The sequence below is a fragment of the Podarcis filfolensis genome (assembly GCF_964270895.1).
Source record: "Podarcis filfolensis genome assembly, chromosome: 8".
Lineage (NCBI taxonomy): Eukaryota > Metazoa > Chordata > Lepidosauria > Squamata > Lacertidae > Podarcis > Podarcis filfolensis.
Window position 1 is genome coordinate 28,487,424 of NC_139611.1, and position 18,306 is coordinate 28,505,729.

At 48.5% G+C, this 18,306-nt stretch overlaps 1 protein-coding gene across 5 annotated transcripts in view; it reads right to left on the reverse strand.

Moving 5' to 3' along the window:
- Nucleotides 1-18,306, reverse strand: part of PHC2 (polyhomeotic homolog 2) — a 59,355-nt gene that overhangs the window by 16,272 nt on the left and 24,777 nt on the right. For 2 of the 5 annotated variants that reach the window (XM_083628590.1, XM_083628592.1), the window contains exons 3-9: nucleotides 15,060-15,218; nucleotides 12,706-12,783; nucleotides 12,344-12,508; nucleotides 9,477-9,560; nucleotides 8,900-9,224; nucleotides 6,648-7,069; nucleotides 4,937-5,114 (exon numbers count right to left, since the gene is read on the reverse strand). In XM_083628590.1, coding sequence (XP_083484716.1) covers nucleotides 4,937-5,114; nucleotides 6,648-7,069; nucleotides 8,900-9,224; nucleotides 9,477-9,560; nucleotides 12,344-12,508; nucleotides 12,706-12,783; nucleotides 15,060-15,218 — 1,411 coding nt within the window. Of the gene's footprint in view, nucleotides 1-1,432; nucleotides 2,270-4,936; nucleotides 5,115-6,647; nucleotides 7,070-8,899; nucleotides 9,225-9,476; nucleotides 9,627-12,343; nucleotides 12,509-12,705; nucleotides 12,784-15,059; nucleotides 15,219-18,306 lie in introns of those variants that run through there. The other 3 variants (XM_083628591.1, XM_083628593.1, XM_083628594.1) reach the window with 3 other exon arrangements.

The window sequence follows — 18,306 nt, forward strand, 5'->3', positions numbered from 1 at the left end:
TCTACTGCTGCCCTCAGTCTGCAGTCTCCCCAAAATCAGGACCCATCCCCAACTGGCTGAAATCAGCTCCAACCCTCAACCGCAAAACAGGAGCTCATGCATGCTTCTTCTAACTTGACAGGCCAGCCCTCAGTCCCCTTGGGAATCAGTGGGATTAATGTGCAGTTTAAGTACCCCATGGCTTAGCCATACAGCCAGATCTGATTCAAGAAGTTCAGTGGGGCTTACCCCTGAGTAATCATGCTGCAAACTGCAAGCCTGGGGGGAGGGCAGGGTGGCGGCGGCTGCAAATATTCCTTAAACTCATGCTTAGCCCACTTTTATTTAAAAACAGACACGCAACACACTTACAGGTTGATGGTGAAGCAATATAGATTGAATTCATTTTCCATCATTTGAGAGCTGAATTTCAGAAGGGGAGAAAAGATTTGGCCAGACTTACTGGTACTTTCCCAACATCATGGCATCAGGCTATATTTTCTACCATGCCTTCCTGCCTCCGGATTATACCAGTGCCCAACCTCAACCCCAGGGGGACTCCTACTACTGGGGGGGGGCGAGCTGTTATCCCAGAACAGCCCCTCCTAAAGGGGAAAGTAAGGTAGGAAAGAGCCCCACTGGATCCAAGGCTCATAGAGGCCCGAGTTCACCTTTCCAACAACACTGGATGATCCTGGAAGTCATCCAAGGCAACAAGAGAAGAAGGTCACACACTCCACGGGCTGTCAAATAGACTGCCCCTGGATATGGAGGTTCTACTGAGCTGTAACAGTTACTTGCACGATTCTAGACAGCTTTACTAGGAGGCCCATGAGTAGCGTGAGGCAGAGGTCAGAGAGTCAGACTAGGACCTGGACCAGGGTTCAAATCCCCACTCAGCCATGAAGCTGACTGGATAGCCTTGGGCCAGTCACTGCCGCTCAGCCTAACCTGCCTCATAGGGTTGTTGTGAGGTTAAAATGAAGAGGGAGCACCCTGCACGCCACCTTGAACTCTTTGGAGAAGGTCAGGTATAAATGCTATCAACTGAACAATGGAGCTGACCCCCAAGCCTTACACTCCAGAAAAACAACTCTTACAATAAATAAAAATCACCCCCATAATATTTAGAAGGGAGTTGGGGGAACTCCCTCTTTCTTTGCCTCTAAACCCTGCACAGCCAAGCAATTCCAAACAACACCCTACTTACCCGTCACTTTGACAACAGCCCCTCTCCACCACCAACCCCGGCACAAAGGTCTATTATCTATTTTTGACACACACACACAAACACCCATCCAAAAAAGGAAACCTCCGATCGCTCCCGCTGAGTGTTTCCCTTTGGGGACCAGTCCCACTTTCTTGGACTTGGCAACCGTGGATGGGAGAAATATCGTTAATAACAAACAAACAGAGAAGTCTCCACCCCCACCCCCACCCGCCCGCCGCTAACCTGAGTCTCAAGCGCAACAGCAGCAACTCCAAGTCCCATCGGAGGGCGAAGGAACAAAGGCCCCGCGTCCCCGCCGGAGCCCTTACCGTGGCGAGGGCAGCCGGGCACGGCGGCAGGCCGAGGCAGCCTCCGGGCTCCCGCCACGCAGCATCGGGAGTGGGGTGGGGGGGGGAAGAGGCCGGAACAAAGCGGGCAGAGTCGCGCTCCGCCTCGGCCGCGCTGAGCACCTGTTCGCCCCGGGAGAGGGAGGCGCGCGCGGCGGTGCCAAAAGGGTCCCCTGCTCCGTGCGCCCTGGGCGCGTGCCAAAACGCGCGCCGCTGCGCCCGCCGGGCCTTCCTTCCTGGCTCGCTGGCTCGGGCCGCGCTCTCGCCGCGCCCGGGCTGGCCGGGGAAGGGGAAGCGCAAACAATGCCGCCCGCCGAGGGGGGAGAGGGGGGAGCGGGGGCAGCAGAGGCAGCAGCTGCCGGCCAGCCTCCGCCTCCTTCTCCTCCGCCGCCTCCTGTTTCCCAGGATTGGCTGCGCCAAGAGCCTCCGCCTCCCCGAGCGCGCCTCGGCGGCAGGGAAGGGCCGAGGCCGCAGCCTCCGGAGTGGGGGGCGGGGAAAGGAGGGCTGAGCGGCAGCCGCGGGAGGAGCAACCCAGTCTCCAGTTCCCAACAACGGATGGCAAGATGCCCCAGAGAGCGGGGACGGGGAGCTCTCCAGATTTTAAAAATTTATTCATTACATATATAGCTCATTTTTCCTCCAAGGTGGTGTACCAACTTGCCCTGTTTTGGGGGCGGAAAGATTTCATTTCTCTTCATAATGTATTTGAATACTACTTTGGGTTGTTGTTTTTTAAAAAGCAATCTAGCAGTGTATACATTTTATGGGATCACAGGCATTGATAAAGGGAAAATGTCGTTTTTGAAATTTTCATTTTATAATGTGTATAAAATGGAACCGTTATAACAACAAATGAAAATTAAAAAGATGAACAACAAAACTATAAAACGGGCACAGAGGAGGAGTACAGCCACACATGGGTTAAAATAACAAAGTCTAAGCAAAGAATATTAGATATCTGATTATCAGCTCCCTCCCCCTTTTCTCCTCACAACAACCCTGTAAGGTAGGCAAGACTGATCTACTGGTTGGCGCAAGGTGACTCCGTGAGCCTTGTGGCTGAGTGGGGATCCACTCTCCCTGCTCTTAGAATCCACCACACTAACCACTACACTTGCTCTCTAGATATTGGGGAAGGGGGAGTCCTGGCAGACATGAAAATTCAGCTCCTCACTCAACTAACAGGATGCCACTGACATCTGGGGAATCCATGCTGGCTTTTTGTTGTTGTTGCTGTTTATGCAAAAATCACTCTCACTCTCAGTCACTCACTGCTTCCTTTTTTTTTTTTTTTTTGACTAGTGCTGAAAAAATAATGGAAAGTGGAAAATCTCCCTCCCTCTGTCTCTCTCTCTCTCTCTCTCTCTCTCTCTCTCTCTCTCTCTCTCTCTCTCTAGTTTCCACTTTCCATTATTTTTTCAGCACTGGACACACACAAAAAGAAGCAGTGAGAGGGACTGAGAGTGAGAGTGATTTTTGAGCAGCTGGGGGGGGGGGGAGAAAGCAGGTGTGTGCTTGTGTGGCCCACCCCCCCCACCCCACAAAGGGTCTGTGGAGGAGAGGGGAGCAGCAGGAGCTGGCCATTGTTCCCTGGGGGGGGGGCAGAATATCCAAGCACCCCCTCCTCTCCCTTGGCCCAAATGCAGATGTGGGGCTCCCCTTCCCCAAAGGAGAAAAGGTTTGCTCCATTTAACTTGATTGAAGGGAATGTGCAGCCAGGTCAAAGATCCAGCTGCAGAGCCTTTTGTCTCTGCAGCAGGCAGGCGGCAAGGGCCTCCCCTCCAGCTTCCCAAGAGTGCAAACAAAAAAAGGAGGGGGCGATGGAACCCTCCCCTCCCCATGGAACTGGGACAAAAAGCAGGCTGGATCAAGTACTACTATGCAAAGATGATGGAGGGAGGCGGGGAGAGAACAAACATTTTCCCTTCTCCAAAACAAGCCCATGCCGAGGGGGACATAAAAGCAGCCCTGCCAGGGTTGGAAGACAATAGCCTTAGAATCTCAGAGTAGGAAGGAATCCCAAGGGTCATCTAGTGCAACCCCCTGCAATGCAGGAATCACAGCTAAAGAATCCCTGGCAGGTGGCCCTTCAGATATTTAAATATGACTCCATCATGTCACATTTCAAAGTTCTCTTCTCCAGGCTAAACACACTCAACTTCTCATGAGACTTGGGTCTCCAAGTCCCCTCGGGAAGCCTAAACCAGTTCTCCTGGTAGAACCAGGTGGGGCAAGTTAAGGAAATTTCAGTTTTTACGGCTTATTTTTCATGAATGTGCATGTTCGGGTGGGGTGGGGGAATGGAAAACGTGTCTTTCGGAACACTAAAGAAACAGCCCCTGGATCATCAGCTCAGCTCCCCTTTCCTCAACAACAACCATCTTCCAAGAATGCACAAAATGCCACCCGCACATTTCCATAGCCAGGGGACTAGAAACTTGATCTTTCAAGAGGGAAGCTGAATTTCAAGATTGTCTGAGAAAAGGGCTCCAGCCATCTCTGTCTAAATCAACCTGTTGCCTTCCTGGTGTTTTGGACCACAGCTCCCATCATCCACAGGGAAGAAGGCATAGATATTTCTGAACTAGGTGTTATCTCCCTAAGGATTCCATACAGTCCAGGATCAACTTCCGTGCACTTCCAGATTTTTTTTTGGGGGGGGTTAATCTCAAAGAATACTCTGATTATCTTTTACGTTCATCAAGAGGCAAGTTTCTAGTCCCTGAGGTCAGCAATGATAAAACACTGAAAGGGAAAAATTTCAGTAGCTGGGGGCAAGTAGGGTTTCCAACACTTTCTGGCATGGGGAGAAGATATGAGGGTTTGGGGTGCTCTCCAGCACTGTGCCCCTTTTCCAATCAACCAAATCATAAGAACGACACTAAGCCAAACCACGTACAGAATACATATCAATTAATTCAGCTTGTAGAATTCACCTTTCCTTAAAAAAACATCAAACCAAGATGGGCTTTGTCTCATCCAGGATACCACTTTCTACAGCAGCCAACAAATAGCGTGCTCCCCCACTGCTTGATTCTCTGCAACTGGTACTCAGAGATAGACTGCTCCTGAACACAGAGGCTCCCTTGGAGCCATCATTGCAAACTGCCCACGATTTGGAGCAGCACTCATAACCCCACAACAACAGATAGGAACGTACAGCGCCACGCTGCCCCTGAGTGCCTATTCAGAAGCACTCCTTGGGATTCAGAGCATTGCTGCAGGCAGAGGCAAGTAGAGTTTGACAACCTTCTCCTTCCTCCCGCGGGAGATTGCAATAAGAAAAACACACCTCTCTGGTTCCTTTTAAAGCAACCCTGCAGCAGAGGAAGGGCTGCAAAGATTCTCACACACACATAAAAAGGCAGCACATTTTCCTCGACAAAGAAAGACCCCTTACCGTGAGGCGGGGTGGTCCCAGTGCCCTCAGAGGCCTGCTGCTCAGGAGGGGCTGTCAGGGGTGGCGTCGTCAAGGCGCCCTGGGGTGGGAGTAGGGGCTGGGCAACTCGTGACTCTGCCGGGGGCTTCTCTGCAGGAAACGGGTCTTTCCTGGAATTCTCCTGGTTGCTGAGTGGCGGCTGCAGAGGAAGGACGAGAGAAGTGAGGGAGGAAAACATCAAGAGCAGGGGGAAATAAGAGGCCCCTGCTTGCCCTGCTGCAGAGGTCTATCTGCTGGAGTTGACGGGAACTGAACCCGGGACCTGCCACGGGCAGAGTACAACCTCAACCCAGAAACTGCAGGCTTAAATGCGCTGTTGTTTTGCAGGCATTTTGCCCATCAGAGTGTTTAGTACTTTGCAGAGAAGTGTCACTCCCTAACCATAATGGGAGACAAGCAGACAGGAGATCTGAAGTGGGGAGGAACTCAGGGGGCACACACACAAACCCAGCTTGCCAGGGGCCTGGCTACTGGGACAGTGTTCACACCAGGCTGCCAAAGGCAGAACATCAAGTGTGGAGGGGAGCCCCTGTGGAAGCAGCAACTCCTTCAGAGGCAACGGGGCAAGCAGCTCTCCCCAAATGGCTGGTTTCCTTGAGCAAGTGGGTGGCCTCACCCAGAGCAGGATCAAAGACCCATACGTCATCAAAGCAAGGACATCAGAACAGAGGTGCACTTCGTTTGTACTAAAAACTGGGCTTTTAGTGCCACATCTCAAGCCCTCTGGAATCCATGCCCAGCTGAACTTAGACAGGCGTCTCAGCATCATAGCCTTCCCCGAGGCATGACCCAGTCATTAATGAAATAAGAATTGTAACTCTGTAGGAATGTTTTAATTGTTTTTACAACTTACTTTCCCCCCCTTTTTTGGTACTGTATTGTATTCCTATGCTACACACTGCTTTCATGGCCTCATTAAGTGGTTTCCTAATATGTAAAAATAAATAAATAAAACCAAGAACAGCCCTACTGGTTCAGGGCCAAAAAGGGCCTATCTAAGTCCTGCATCCTGTTTTCACAGTGGCCAACCAGATGCCTAAAGGGGGAAGCCCACAGGCTTCCAGTTGTTGTTCCCCATCATCTGGTATTCAGAGGTAGACTGCCTGCAGATGTGGAGGCTCCACTATCACAACAAACATCCATGAGAAGAGCTCTGTTGGATCAGGGGAAGAGCAGCCTGAGGCTTTCTGAGGTCAGGGAGGAAACCCAAAGCTAAAAAGGGAGTCAGGGTTTGCCCAACACACCGGAAGACATTCCCCTTGCTCTGGGATGTTTTTGTGTGATTCGCAATGCGCTGAGGCAAGGGGTGAGCACTTCCACCCCTGAGGCTTGCTCAGGCCCGACAAGAGTTCTGAATTTGGCCCATGAGGCCGTTGCCCAAACCACAGCCACCTGTCCCTCATGCAAAGCAGCTCGCCATCGCTCCGAAGCCTGTTTGCAAGCTGCTTATACCAAAACCACTTGCAAGTGGGTTCCCAAGAGACAAGCCCCTTTTGAGTCGTCACCTGGCCTCATAAGGGTGACAGGTAGGTGATGGACACGTGTGTGGCCCTGCCCACCTGCCCAAGGTAGCCTGCCTTGGGAGGAAAGGCTGGGGGGGGGAAGGATCCAGTTCCACCCCTCTGCCCCAGTCCTCACCCCAAAATGAATGCCCCCCAGAGGTCCAACTCACTGTTCCAACAGCTGGCTGTAGTTGAAGGATGACGGCCGAGGTGTGCTGGAACTTGCGCTGGCCGGCGTGGTTGGGGCAGCCGGTGGGTCTGGCTGGGGAGCCACCTTCCAGCCTCTGGGCCCCCAGCGCTGGGGGCCCAGAGGGATGCGGGGTGTGCTGCTGCGAGGGCTGGCTGGCAGCGGGCTTGTGCTGGCTGGGGGCCTGGCAGGCTGGCAGACTGGTAGCGGGCGCCTGGTTCTGCGAGGGCCCTTGGGCTTGCAGGCTGGGGGGCGCCCCGAGGCTGGGGGTCGGCGGAGGGGGGACCTGCAGCTGCGGAGGCCTGGGCTGGAGGGGTTGATGTGGGTGTTGCTGCTGGATCACAAATTGGTGCTGGATTGGCTTCTGCTGTTGCAACAGCTGGTGGGTCTGTAGCTGGGAATACGCTGGAGGGGAGAAAGGGGCCAGTTAACTAATGCCACTCCAGATGCCCTTTAAATCATCACCATCATCAAAATAAACCAAAGATAAATAACACAAAGTATCAGCAGCTTGAAAGCAGCATAAGGTTGCACATTGTAACAGAACTTGTCATTCCAATAAAATGCCACTTTCCCCATAAACCTGGTCCATATGTTGTTGTTTTTTTAATAGGTTAGTCAGAGTTACTGTGGACCCAATTTTCTCAAGCCATCAGATTTATTTATACTGGAGGAAATCAAACAAAATGGTATAAAAAAATTAGTATCAATCTGTTTGATTTGCTTCTGTGAGATAAAAATGAATTAATAAAAATAACAGAATTAAAAAAAAGTGTGATATATCCACTTCATATTAGGTTAGTGAAGTACTTAAGACTGTTTGGAAATCTTGATTTCTCATTGTCCTGTGGTTAGGGGAGTCCTGTGCTTCTGCATTTGTGGTATACAAGATAAAATCCCACCAAACATCATAGAAATTTTCAAGGTCCCTCCTGTCTCTGGCAGCACAAATTTTTATGCTAAAGGGAAAGCCGCGAGCCCTGTAAGGTTTTCCATGTGAAGGCAACTGAGGTTCATGCCAGTGTCCATGCCTAGAGTTCCCGAGAGCTGAAAATTCCTGCAGATATACATCCTCATAGACCCCTCTCTAGCTAGCATCCAGATGAGCAAGGAGCATTATCAGAGTTCAAGGATGCGGCCCAGCCAGGAGAAAACACTCCAGGAGGAAGCAAAGCAAAATCGGTGAGCTATAAAGTGAGTCAGGAGCTGCCCAAAAACAACAGCAAAAGTGGAGAGAAGCTCTTTACCCCAGAGTTGCCGAGAGCTGCTAGGGGACCCCTACAGAAGTGACAATTCCCAGAGCGGTTTAACAATCAATCCCTCTTAGAGTAATAGAGTTGGAAGGGATCAAAAGGCTCATCTGGTCCAAGCCCCTGCAATGCAGGAATCCTTGGTTCAACATGGGGCTCAAAAGTGTGACCCTGATATTATGAGTCTCATGCTCTACCAACTGAGCCATCTCACATGGAATTCTGAAAAATATAGTAATACTAATATAATCACCAGCCAGTTACTAATAAGCGCAAGAAGCAGTCACCAGGTTCCTTGGAACAGCCTTTACCAATCTGCATCCCATCCAGGCGTTCTGGGCAACGACTCCCATCCGTTGCCACCCAAAACATCTGGAAGGTATCCGGGCTGGCAAAGGCTGCCTTAAGAGTCAGCTTAAGAAATATTACAGTACAGTGGTACCTCGGGTTAAGTACTTAATTCGTTCTGGAGGTCCGTACTTAACCTGAAACTGTTCTTAACCTGAGGTACTATTTCTGGGTTAGCGGAGTCTGTAACCTGAAGCATATGTAACCTGAAGCGTATGTAACCCGAGGTACCACTGTATGATGAATTCGTGAGCAGGATTCGAACTATGAACCACAGTAGGAATTAAGAGATTATTGTATGGTGATTATGACATAACCATGCAGCAAGGATGCAGCAAGGGGGAGAAATTAAAAACACAATGGAAAATGGGAGGGGGAGTCAGGGAAAAAACAAAGAAAAATTTACTATGTTTTGGTATTTATAAAATTGTTGTTGCTTTTTTAAAAAAAAGAGTCAACTCTAGATGGTTTCTCACTCACCCCTCATTCGGGTGTGGTTCTCAAAAAGAAACCCCCAGCCCCAGAAGCAGGGCAAGGGGGCAGCTGACAACCCCCTTCTGCTGCTACACACCCCCAACTTTGCTCTGCCCCCCCCCCCCCGTGGCTCAGTCCATCGGAGACAGGGCCAGTGCCTCACCTGGGGCAATGAGCGGGTGAGTCGTGGAGGAGGTCACCGTCCGGTTTGTGGAGCCGCCCCGCCCATCCAGATTCCCAGCTCCCCCGCTGCTGCCACCTCCACCACCCCCCTCTCCTTTCCGAAGATGCTCCGGGGCGTGTTCGGAGACACCCGCCTTGCTGCCGGGAGCCTGCCCAGCCGTCTTGCCCTGAGAAGCCGGAGAGGAGGTGGAGTGGCTGCTGCTGCTCGGGGTGGGCTTCATGGCCAATGTGGGGAGCTGCTGGCTCAGGGAGGGAGCCAGCCCCTGAGCGGCTGCCTGCTGGGTGCGGAGAGATGAGTTTTGTACCTGCAACAAGATGGGAGACAAAAAGAGCTCAGCTGCAGAAGCCTGGTCCACCCACAGAGCCTACAGTACTGTCTACACCAACCAGTAGCAGCGCCCCAAGGTTTTACACCTGGAGGGGGTCTCTCCCAGAAGCTGGGGGTTGAACCTGAGACCTTGTGCACCTTATAACAGGGAGCTGTGGCTTCCCTGCCCTTCTTCCTCCCTGCTAAAACCGCAGAGACAAACCCAGACCCTCACCCTCCTGGTTCTTACCTGAGCTGTGGTGGTGGATGGCTGGGTGGTGGTGGCCCCCTCAGGCTGCACCGCAGCAACCGTGGCCGTGGGCGTGAAGATGAGCTGCGGGGAGAGAGGGAGAGCACGGCCTAGGCTCCTAGCTACTTGCACAAGGTTACTCTGCTGAGCCTGGAAATCACAGGAAACGGGTCCCCTTATACATCACCCGTTGCCGTCCCAGCAGAGAGATCACAACGTGGGGGGGGCTGGGGGGTGGAGCAGCCCCAGGAAACCACAACCATGCGGGACGGAGGGGAGGGATGCACCAAGGAGCATGCTCAAGGACTCCATGCGTTGGGGGCTTTGATGCTGGATTACTGCAATGCACTCTATGTGGGGCTGCCCTTGGGCTTGGGTTCAGAAGCTCCAGCTGGTGCAGATTGCTGATGGGGGCATCTAGCCAGCAACACATGGCACCACTGTTGAAGCATCTGCACTGGCTGCCTGTCCACTTCTGAGCCAGGTTCAAGGTCCTTGTCTTAATTTACAAAGCCCTTAGGTCCAGGGTACCTTAGGGATTACCCGAAACCTTCTGTTCCAGCTAGATCACCGAGATCATCTGCTGGAGCATTGTTGGCTATTTCCTGATTTCGCAAAGCTCGTTTGACAACCATGAGAAACCAAGCCTTTAGTGTCGCCAGCCCAGTCCTATGGAACTGCCTGCCACCGGAGATTCAGCAAGCGCCTTCTGCTTCAACTTGTAAACGCCTGCTGAATACTTTTCTATTCCATCAGGTCTATGCAGGCAGTTAAGAATACATCTTTCCATAACAGCTGATTTCCGATTTTAACTTTTTAATATGGCCCTTAATGTATGGTTTTTAGGTACTACTCCACGAATATTTTTTGTGAATAGCGGTATATACTTTCATATTATGTATAAATAAAGTGGTTGCCTCTGAACTATGGAACACTCTTTCCAAAGTTACACCAAACGGATCAACAGAAATGAAGAATAGGGATTAAAAACGCATATGCTTATTTCTTATATTTTTCCAGGAAGGTGATGCAATGGAGCTTAAAATCAGAAACAGATTTTTCACAGACCACCTTAGTTGTGCATTTGGGATGTGCAGTGTTTCTTAAGTTAACAAACCAAGATGCCACCTCACCCAGGAAAGGAAGCAAAAACAGCAAAAGGCTGCTTCAGTAAGACACAGGAGGGGGGGATTTCTCCTGGAGCAGACTGTAAGGGGAAGAGGAAAGCATATACTGCAACACTTCACAAGGCAACACATTTGCAAGGGTAACTAGAGAGGTCATAATTTTGACCATTACCAAAGTGTGGCCATATTTTTTAAAAAAAATATGCCAGAATTGGAGTGTACTGACTAGGTTAAAAAAAACCTAGTGTGTGCATGTTCCACATCCAAAAATAGAGGCCCGCTGTCCAAATTCAAACCACAGTTTATTCCATTTTAAGAGCATTTTCCCAACTGCATTATATCTGAGACACTTCAGGAAATATGGTGGAATACAAAGCAAGCTTAGCACTCATTTCTGTGTTATTTGCAAATTGTCCCGTCCCCCCCCCCCCCCCGTAGCAAATTACACTGAAATAAGAGCTAAACTTGCCCTTATGTGAAAGCTCATATGTATCACAGAAATTAACTGTTAGGGGAAAGTTGGGAAAATAAAATAAACTGCCACGTGAAGGAAGCCACTGTGCATGGGAACTTCTGAATGGGCCTCACTGCAAAACCATGCTCTAGAGAGACTCGGATCCAATTCCGACACCCTCCACCACCTTCTCCATACCACCACCACATCAAAACTGCAGGAAAACCTGAATCACTGCATTGCACACAATGTAGGCCTTCTTTTGTGCTAGATCTGGAAACGGCATTTAGTGCAGAATGCTGCAGCACGGTTGCTGACAGGAGTGAGGCCTTCTCAGAATATAACAACCACACTCAGAGATCTACACTGGTTGCCGATTTGCTACCAGGCAAAGTTCAAGGTGTTATTACAGTGGTACCTCTGATTATGAACTTAATCCATTCCAGAGGTCCGTTCTTAACCTGAAACTGTTCTTAATCTGAGGTACCACTTTAGCTAATGGGGCCTTCCGCTGCCACCACGCCGCCAGCGCACGATTTCTGTTTTCATCCTGAGGTAAAGTTCTTAACCCAAGGTACTACTTCCAGGTTAGCAGAGTCTGTAACCCGAAGTTTTTGTAACCTGAGGTGTTTGTAACCCGAGGTACCACTGTATTAGTATATAAAGCCCTTAAACTGGGACCAGTTTACCTGTGAGGTTGCCTTACTCCTGCGGTGCTGGCACTGTTACATGTACCCTGTAATACCCACATTTGTTAAGGAAGCCATATTTTAGAGAGGCAGACCCTACCTTCTGGAACTCCCTATCTATTGATGTCAGCCAGGCACCTTCGTTGTACTCTATCCAGCGTCTACTAAAAACAATTTTGTTTCAGCAATCCTCCCCAGGAATGTGGTTGTGAGGTTTAATCTGTTTTTAGTTTATTGTTGCTTTTATCTTTTGAACATTTTAAAGAACTGTTTTCTACTGATCATTTTCTTTTTTTCTTTTTTTAATTCTCATTGTAAATAGTTTTTGAGGGTATTTCTTTTTTCAACAGACAGGTGGTGTGTAATTATATTAAATAAAAAAATAAAACGCCCAGCCTGGTGTAGAATGAGCAGAAGAACAGCCAGGGTAGTACCCAAAAGGGCAAGGTTGTTTCAGCACCTCCAGGATGCTGTTCCCTTCCCAGAGTCTCCCCAGATGTACCAGTAAGGCACACACCATCTCCCAATAGGCTGTCAGCTCCCCTGGAGGTACCCAGCTGGCACAAACAGGGGATTCAAGATGCTCTGCCAACTTACCATCTGAGCCCGCAGGTACATCTGGGCCTGGCTGGCAGTCAGGGTGGGGCTGCTGGCGTTGCCCAGGAGTACGGCTTGCTGAGCTATGCCAGAGGCGGCCGCCGAGTTCACGCCCTGGGCCCGGTTGATCAGCTGGGCGGCAGCTGGGGACGTCGCCAGGTTTATCTGGGATTGGGTGGGGAGGAGAGGGAAGACAGAAAGTGGTGCAGTGAATCTGGACGACGGCATGGAGGAGGAGATGGGGACAGACCCATATGCACCAGCAAAAGTGGAGAGCATCAGGCCCCAAGATGCTCCGGCTCTGTGGGGCAACAGAAACCCCACAGCAGCCCTGCAGAGAGAGGGACAGACTCAAGGCTTACCGTGGACTGCTGAGGCGGGGTCTGCGTGGGCCCATTGTTGCTGGACGAGGTATTCTGCCTGTTGGCTGCCAGACTTGCCTGGAAGGGCAAGCAGAGGAGGAATTAAGCAGAAATCAGACATACTGAATCCATATTGCCGTGATTCCTGCAATGTGGGGGGAGGGGTTAGACTAGATGACTCTATGGTAAGAACATTTGCCCATTTACTTCACCGGTCGGCAGAGGCTCTCCAGGCTTTCTGGTGTGGGGCATTCCCAGCCCTATACCAAGGCTTGAACCTGGGACCTTCCCAGGGTCAGAATGTAAGAAGAGAGCTTGCTGGATCAGACCAAAGGGGGCACATCTAGTCCAGGATCCTGAATCAACAGATGCCCCAATGTGAAATCTGCAAGAGCCCTCTCCCCTCCTGTTTGTGTCAGTTTTGGAGACATTATAAAAGGAAATTTTTTAAAATCTTAATGAACGTAAATGACATGTTGTACCTTATTTTGCCGATGCGCCTTGATACAAAGGAACTGACAAATGAAATCACTATTCTTATCATTAATAATATTAATAAGAACGGCAATGTGGACGTGTGAACGACCCAGTATAAATGATCCACTGCTCATGTACTATTCTTGCATTTAAAAAAGTTGTTTCCATTTCATATATGCTGCTCAATCGTAAGAACCACAAAGCAGTTCACAGAAAGTATGAAACAATCAAATTATAAACAAAACCAACCTCGAAAACAGATATGTAATAAATTCAAAGAATGGTTAAAATCAAAGATAAACTAAAAAATAGATTAAAGCACATGTCAGCTTCTATATACCTGAACAGGCTTGGCGAAACAAAAATGGTTTTTTGCAGGCGCCTAAAAGAGGATGACAAAGGCACCTGCCTGGGGTCAATGGGCAGGGAGTTCCAAAGTGTGGGCACCACCACACTAAGAGATAGATTTCTTACAAATGCAGAACCCTATGTGGCACCTGTATCAGTGCCAGTTGATAAGATGGCGATTTTTTAAAATCTCGTGAAGATAAAAAAACCCAAACAAAGGCGACTTCCTGATGTCCATTACATGCATCAAATACATGCTGAAAGAAAAACAGCTCGCCAGTCTGGAGGGGCCCTTTGCTATTATGTAATCAATCATAGAATTGTAGAGCTGGAATTGGACCCCAAGGGTTGTCTAGCCCAACGCCTGGTTAATTTAATTATTATGCATTTAACAGTTGAAATACTTTATTGTCACTTGTACAACTTGTATACAGTGAAATTACACGTGCACCCCCCACTCAGCTCTCTTAGTCTTAATTCCCCTCATTTACTGACGCACACCCACCAAACCCAAAAGTCAGTTGCTCTGCTGTTATCTTTACCCTGTTGGTGTGACTAATCATGCTTCTATATCTTCTGCCCAAGGGCAGGCCAGGGTGTGAATCATCCCTGAGAATTTTCCTCACTCTCCTGAGACAACGTTCTTCCGCAATGTCATCCAGTGGATTCACAGGACAGCCCATAATATCTTGTGCTGTATTCACCACCCTCTGTAGGCACTGCCTATCAGTTGATATCAAACCAGCGTACCACACCGTGATGCATTATGAAAGGTCACTTTCTATTATGGACTGGTAGAAGGAGATCATCAAATGTTGACTGACATCGTTCTTTCGCAATACTCTGAGATGGAGTCTCTGTTGGGCTTCCTTAACCACCTGGGTTGTATTGATTTTCCAAGTAAGGTCTTCACTGAGATAAGCTCCTAGGAATTTAAAGGAAGAGACTCTCTCCACACAGCCCTCCCCGATGTACAGCGGGGCTAGTTCTCCTCTCTTTCACTGAAAGTCCAACACCATCTCCTTTGTCTTGCTGATATTTAGGTGCAAGTTGTTCCCTAGGCACCATGTAGATATTTTTTTGGACCTCTCCTCTATACACTGATTCATCTCCACCTGTTATTAAACCCATTAAGGTGGTGTCATCCGCAAACTTAATAATTGCAGTAGACGGGTCAGATGATGCACAATCGTATGTATACAATGAATACAGCTAGGGACTGAGCACACATTCCTGTGGTGTGCCAGTGCTGATTTTTAAGGAATTAGATGTCACATGTCCAATCCTCACTGTTTGTGTCCGATCTATCAGAAAGTCTTTAATCCAGTCACAGATGGTAGGAGAAAGGTTCATGTCAGTCAGCTTTTTTAATGAGCATGTCCGGAAGGATGGCATTAAAAGCCGAGCTATAATCAATAAACAACATCCTGGCTAAAGCAATAGAACAAAACGACCACCTTCCTTGCCCAGAGGATTCCACTTGGAGCAGGACTCCCTCCAGCCCTCTTCCACCGGCCCCAAAGGCCTACCTGCTGGACGGCAGCCAAGCTCTGGAGCTGGGTGCTGCTGAGGTGCTGCTGCTGCAGGGCTGCCGTCTGGAGCATGAGGTGCTGCTGCTGGGCGGCATACATCTGCTGCAGGTATTGTGCGGCTGTGTTGGGCTGGCGGTGCAAGGCCTGCTGGATCACCTGCCGGGAGAAGGACAGCAGGCCGTGAACAAGCTGAGAGGCAAAGACCCAAACAAGAGGCAGCTGGGGGGGCAGGGCGGAGAGGAATTCTTTATCTGGGCTGCAGCTGGGAAGGGAAAGGGTTAACTACCACCCGAGCCCCTCTGGGTGTGTGTGAAGGGGAAACAGGTCACATTCACACCTTAAGATTAAAGAACTATGAAGACACTTCAAAAGTCATGGCTTCTTCCCCCAGAGGATTCTGGGAGCTGGAGTTTGTTAAGGGTGCTGAGCGCTGTTAGGAGACCCACTTGAAGATACAATTCCCAAAGTTCCCTAGGAAGAAGGATTTTTGGCTGATTTTGACCTTATATTTATTTATTTATAATCTTATTTTTCACACACACCCCAAAAAAAGCTTTGCAAATTTTTAACATAGACCTAAATTTTCTTTATCCATTCACTTCCCGTCCTCCCCTTCCATGGTTTACATATCACCCTTGAATGCTGTATATTTCCCATACGCTATTCCATACATCCATTTTAACCTATGTATCTTAATAATGAATGCCGCCACTTGTATTTCGAATCCCGCTCATGTTTTCATCTCGCTTAGTAACTCTTTGAATATTCAGTAAAAGGTCTCCCGTCCTCGATGGATTTCCCCCCATTTTGGTCTCTATAATCTCTTTGCTGTTAATCTCGCTGGTTCTGCATTCTGATCTACAGCCTTTTAAATGTGTTTGGGAGGGGGTTCCTGCAGCTGGCAAAAGGCGGGTTCTAAATATCATAATAACCATGACATATTGAGTCGCACCATTGGTCTAGCTGAGCATTGTGGCCACCCTGACAGACAGCTGCTCTCTCCAGGGTCCCAGGCAGAGAGACAGGCAGAAACCTTTCCCAGCCCAGCAACCCAAGATCCTTTTAGAACCGAAAATGACTCCAGGGTGGGGAAAGTGTGCAACTCCACTGAGCTAAGGGACCCTCCCCAAAAGGCTGTGTGTGCACCATGTGGGATGGGGAGTTAAGTGCAAAGGCAGCTGTGGGCAAAACGGTTTCCCACCCCCACAGAAAAAGTAAGGGGGGTGAATAGAGTCTGGGAAATTCAAGCCCCAGGAAAGCATTACCACACCAGGCGTGAAAGCAGCATGTAATCTACATTCAAAGCAATTTGCCACATGGTGGAAGGAGAGGAGAGATGCATCCCATCTTTCTGTGGCCCTTCTCAATGTCACACATTGGGTTGGGGGGCACAAATCCCACCCCCTGGCCCTGCAAGCTAAAAGCTGGAGGCACTTTTATGCTCAGAAAGGATTTATGTGGAGGATGCTTAAGAATTATTATGCGTGCACACACACACACACACACACACACACACTCATTCGGTATAAAATTACAAAACAAAAAGTAAGAAAACAAAATTTGCCCCAGAAAGAAAACTTAGGCCTCATGTTGCTGCCCAAGAATACGTGGACTCAGACTACTGCAGAGAAAAGAACTGTCAAGTTATGTGCTTCTAAGAGTGAGGAAAACCTCAGAAATCTCTGCACTGTTTTGTGGAATTCCATTTCTTACGTGTCAAATACAACCAAATAGTGAAATTTGGCTTTCCTGGTGTGTTTTTCTGCTTTTATCTATCTCCATTATCTGCTCTACCTTTATTTGGAAAATGCAACCTCTGTATTGCTCCTGTATTACGTTTTGTAACATTTGGGTTTTTTTGTTTGTATTTTTTGCAATGTTGATGTTACATTAATGAAAAGCTACACACACACTCTAAAAAACCACCAAGATCACTGATCCAGGAGGGCATTAGAACATTTAAGGCGAGCTCCAGCATTGAGCCCACAAATCTGATGGGTTCCAAAACTCTCCAGGGGGTTGGGGGGGCAGAAGAAATAGGAGACACCCTGTTTGCACAAGCAGGAAGTTTGCTCCACAAGCAAGACAGCACAGTAGGATCTCACGAGAAGTGCAAATCATCAAAACATTAAAACTGCAGAACAACAAAACCCTAAGCAAGTTTGAAATTCACATTTAAAAGGGTACAACAGAAAACAACAACCTTCTCACTGACACACATCGCAGAATATAAAAAGAAGGATATTCACACTGGAGGGAGACCTATTTACTGAGCTGATAAATAAATCGAGACACTTGAAACTACAAAATTTGCAAAGAGACTGAAATCCTCACACTTGCTCTATAAAATAGAAAGTGTGGGATATTCCCTCCTGTTAATAAAATTAAGAGTACCACCAACCTAAAGAAAAGTTTGTTACAGCTACGAAAATATGAAGCCAATATACTCTGTGTGTGTGGATATATAGATATCTATATACGGAGTGGCTTGAACCTGTATAAGCAAGACTCATGTTATTAATTATTTTTATTATTTCCTTTTATACTTCTTAACAGTTTATATTTTGTCATAATAATGCAGATCCAATATATTTTCATATATCTATCATCTATCATCTATCTATCTATCTATCTATCTATCTATCTATCTATCTATCATCTATCATCTTGAGAATGACAGAATAAAGGTTTGGATGGGAGTTTAAATACCTCATAGTACTGCCAAGCTTCCACCGAAAGGAGCAGTTTTTTTTGGGGGGGGGAGGTCAAAGGTTAACCGGCATCAGCAAGGGTCTTGAGAACTTTGACCTTGCAGAGAATTTCCAAGCTGCCTGCAAGGAACGAAATCCTCCATCCATCACTTCTGCCCTCTGCCAGCATTCATGGATACCCCAGGGAGTCTTAAGCAAACCTTCTGGGCACTCCCCACAGCCCCCTCCTTGCTGGGGGGGGGGGCAATAGTGCTAAAGCAATAGAACAAAAAAACAGTTCCTCAGAAGCTTCCTTTTTAAAAAGAAAGACTTATGTGCACCCAAAACAAGCACCCCACGGAGCTCCAGGGGCATGGCAGACAGTTCTGGAGCTGTTGTAAACAAAAATCTGCCCTTTTTCCCTTATGGGGTATCCAAGAGCCCATATAGAGTCCTTACGTATGTTCCCTATTGGTAGAAGAAAATAACAGAGGCCAACCAGAGAATATTGAGAAGCAAAGCAGCTAGTAAGCCTGATCTTTATTGATCTGCTG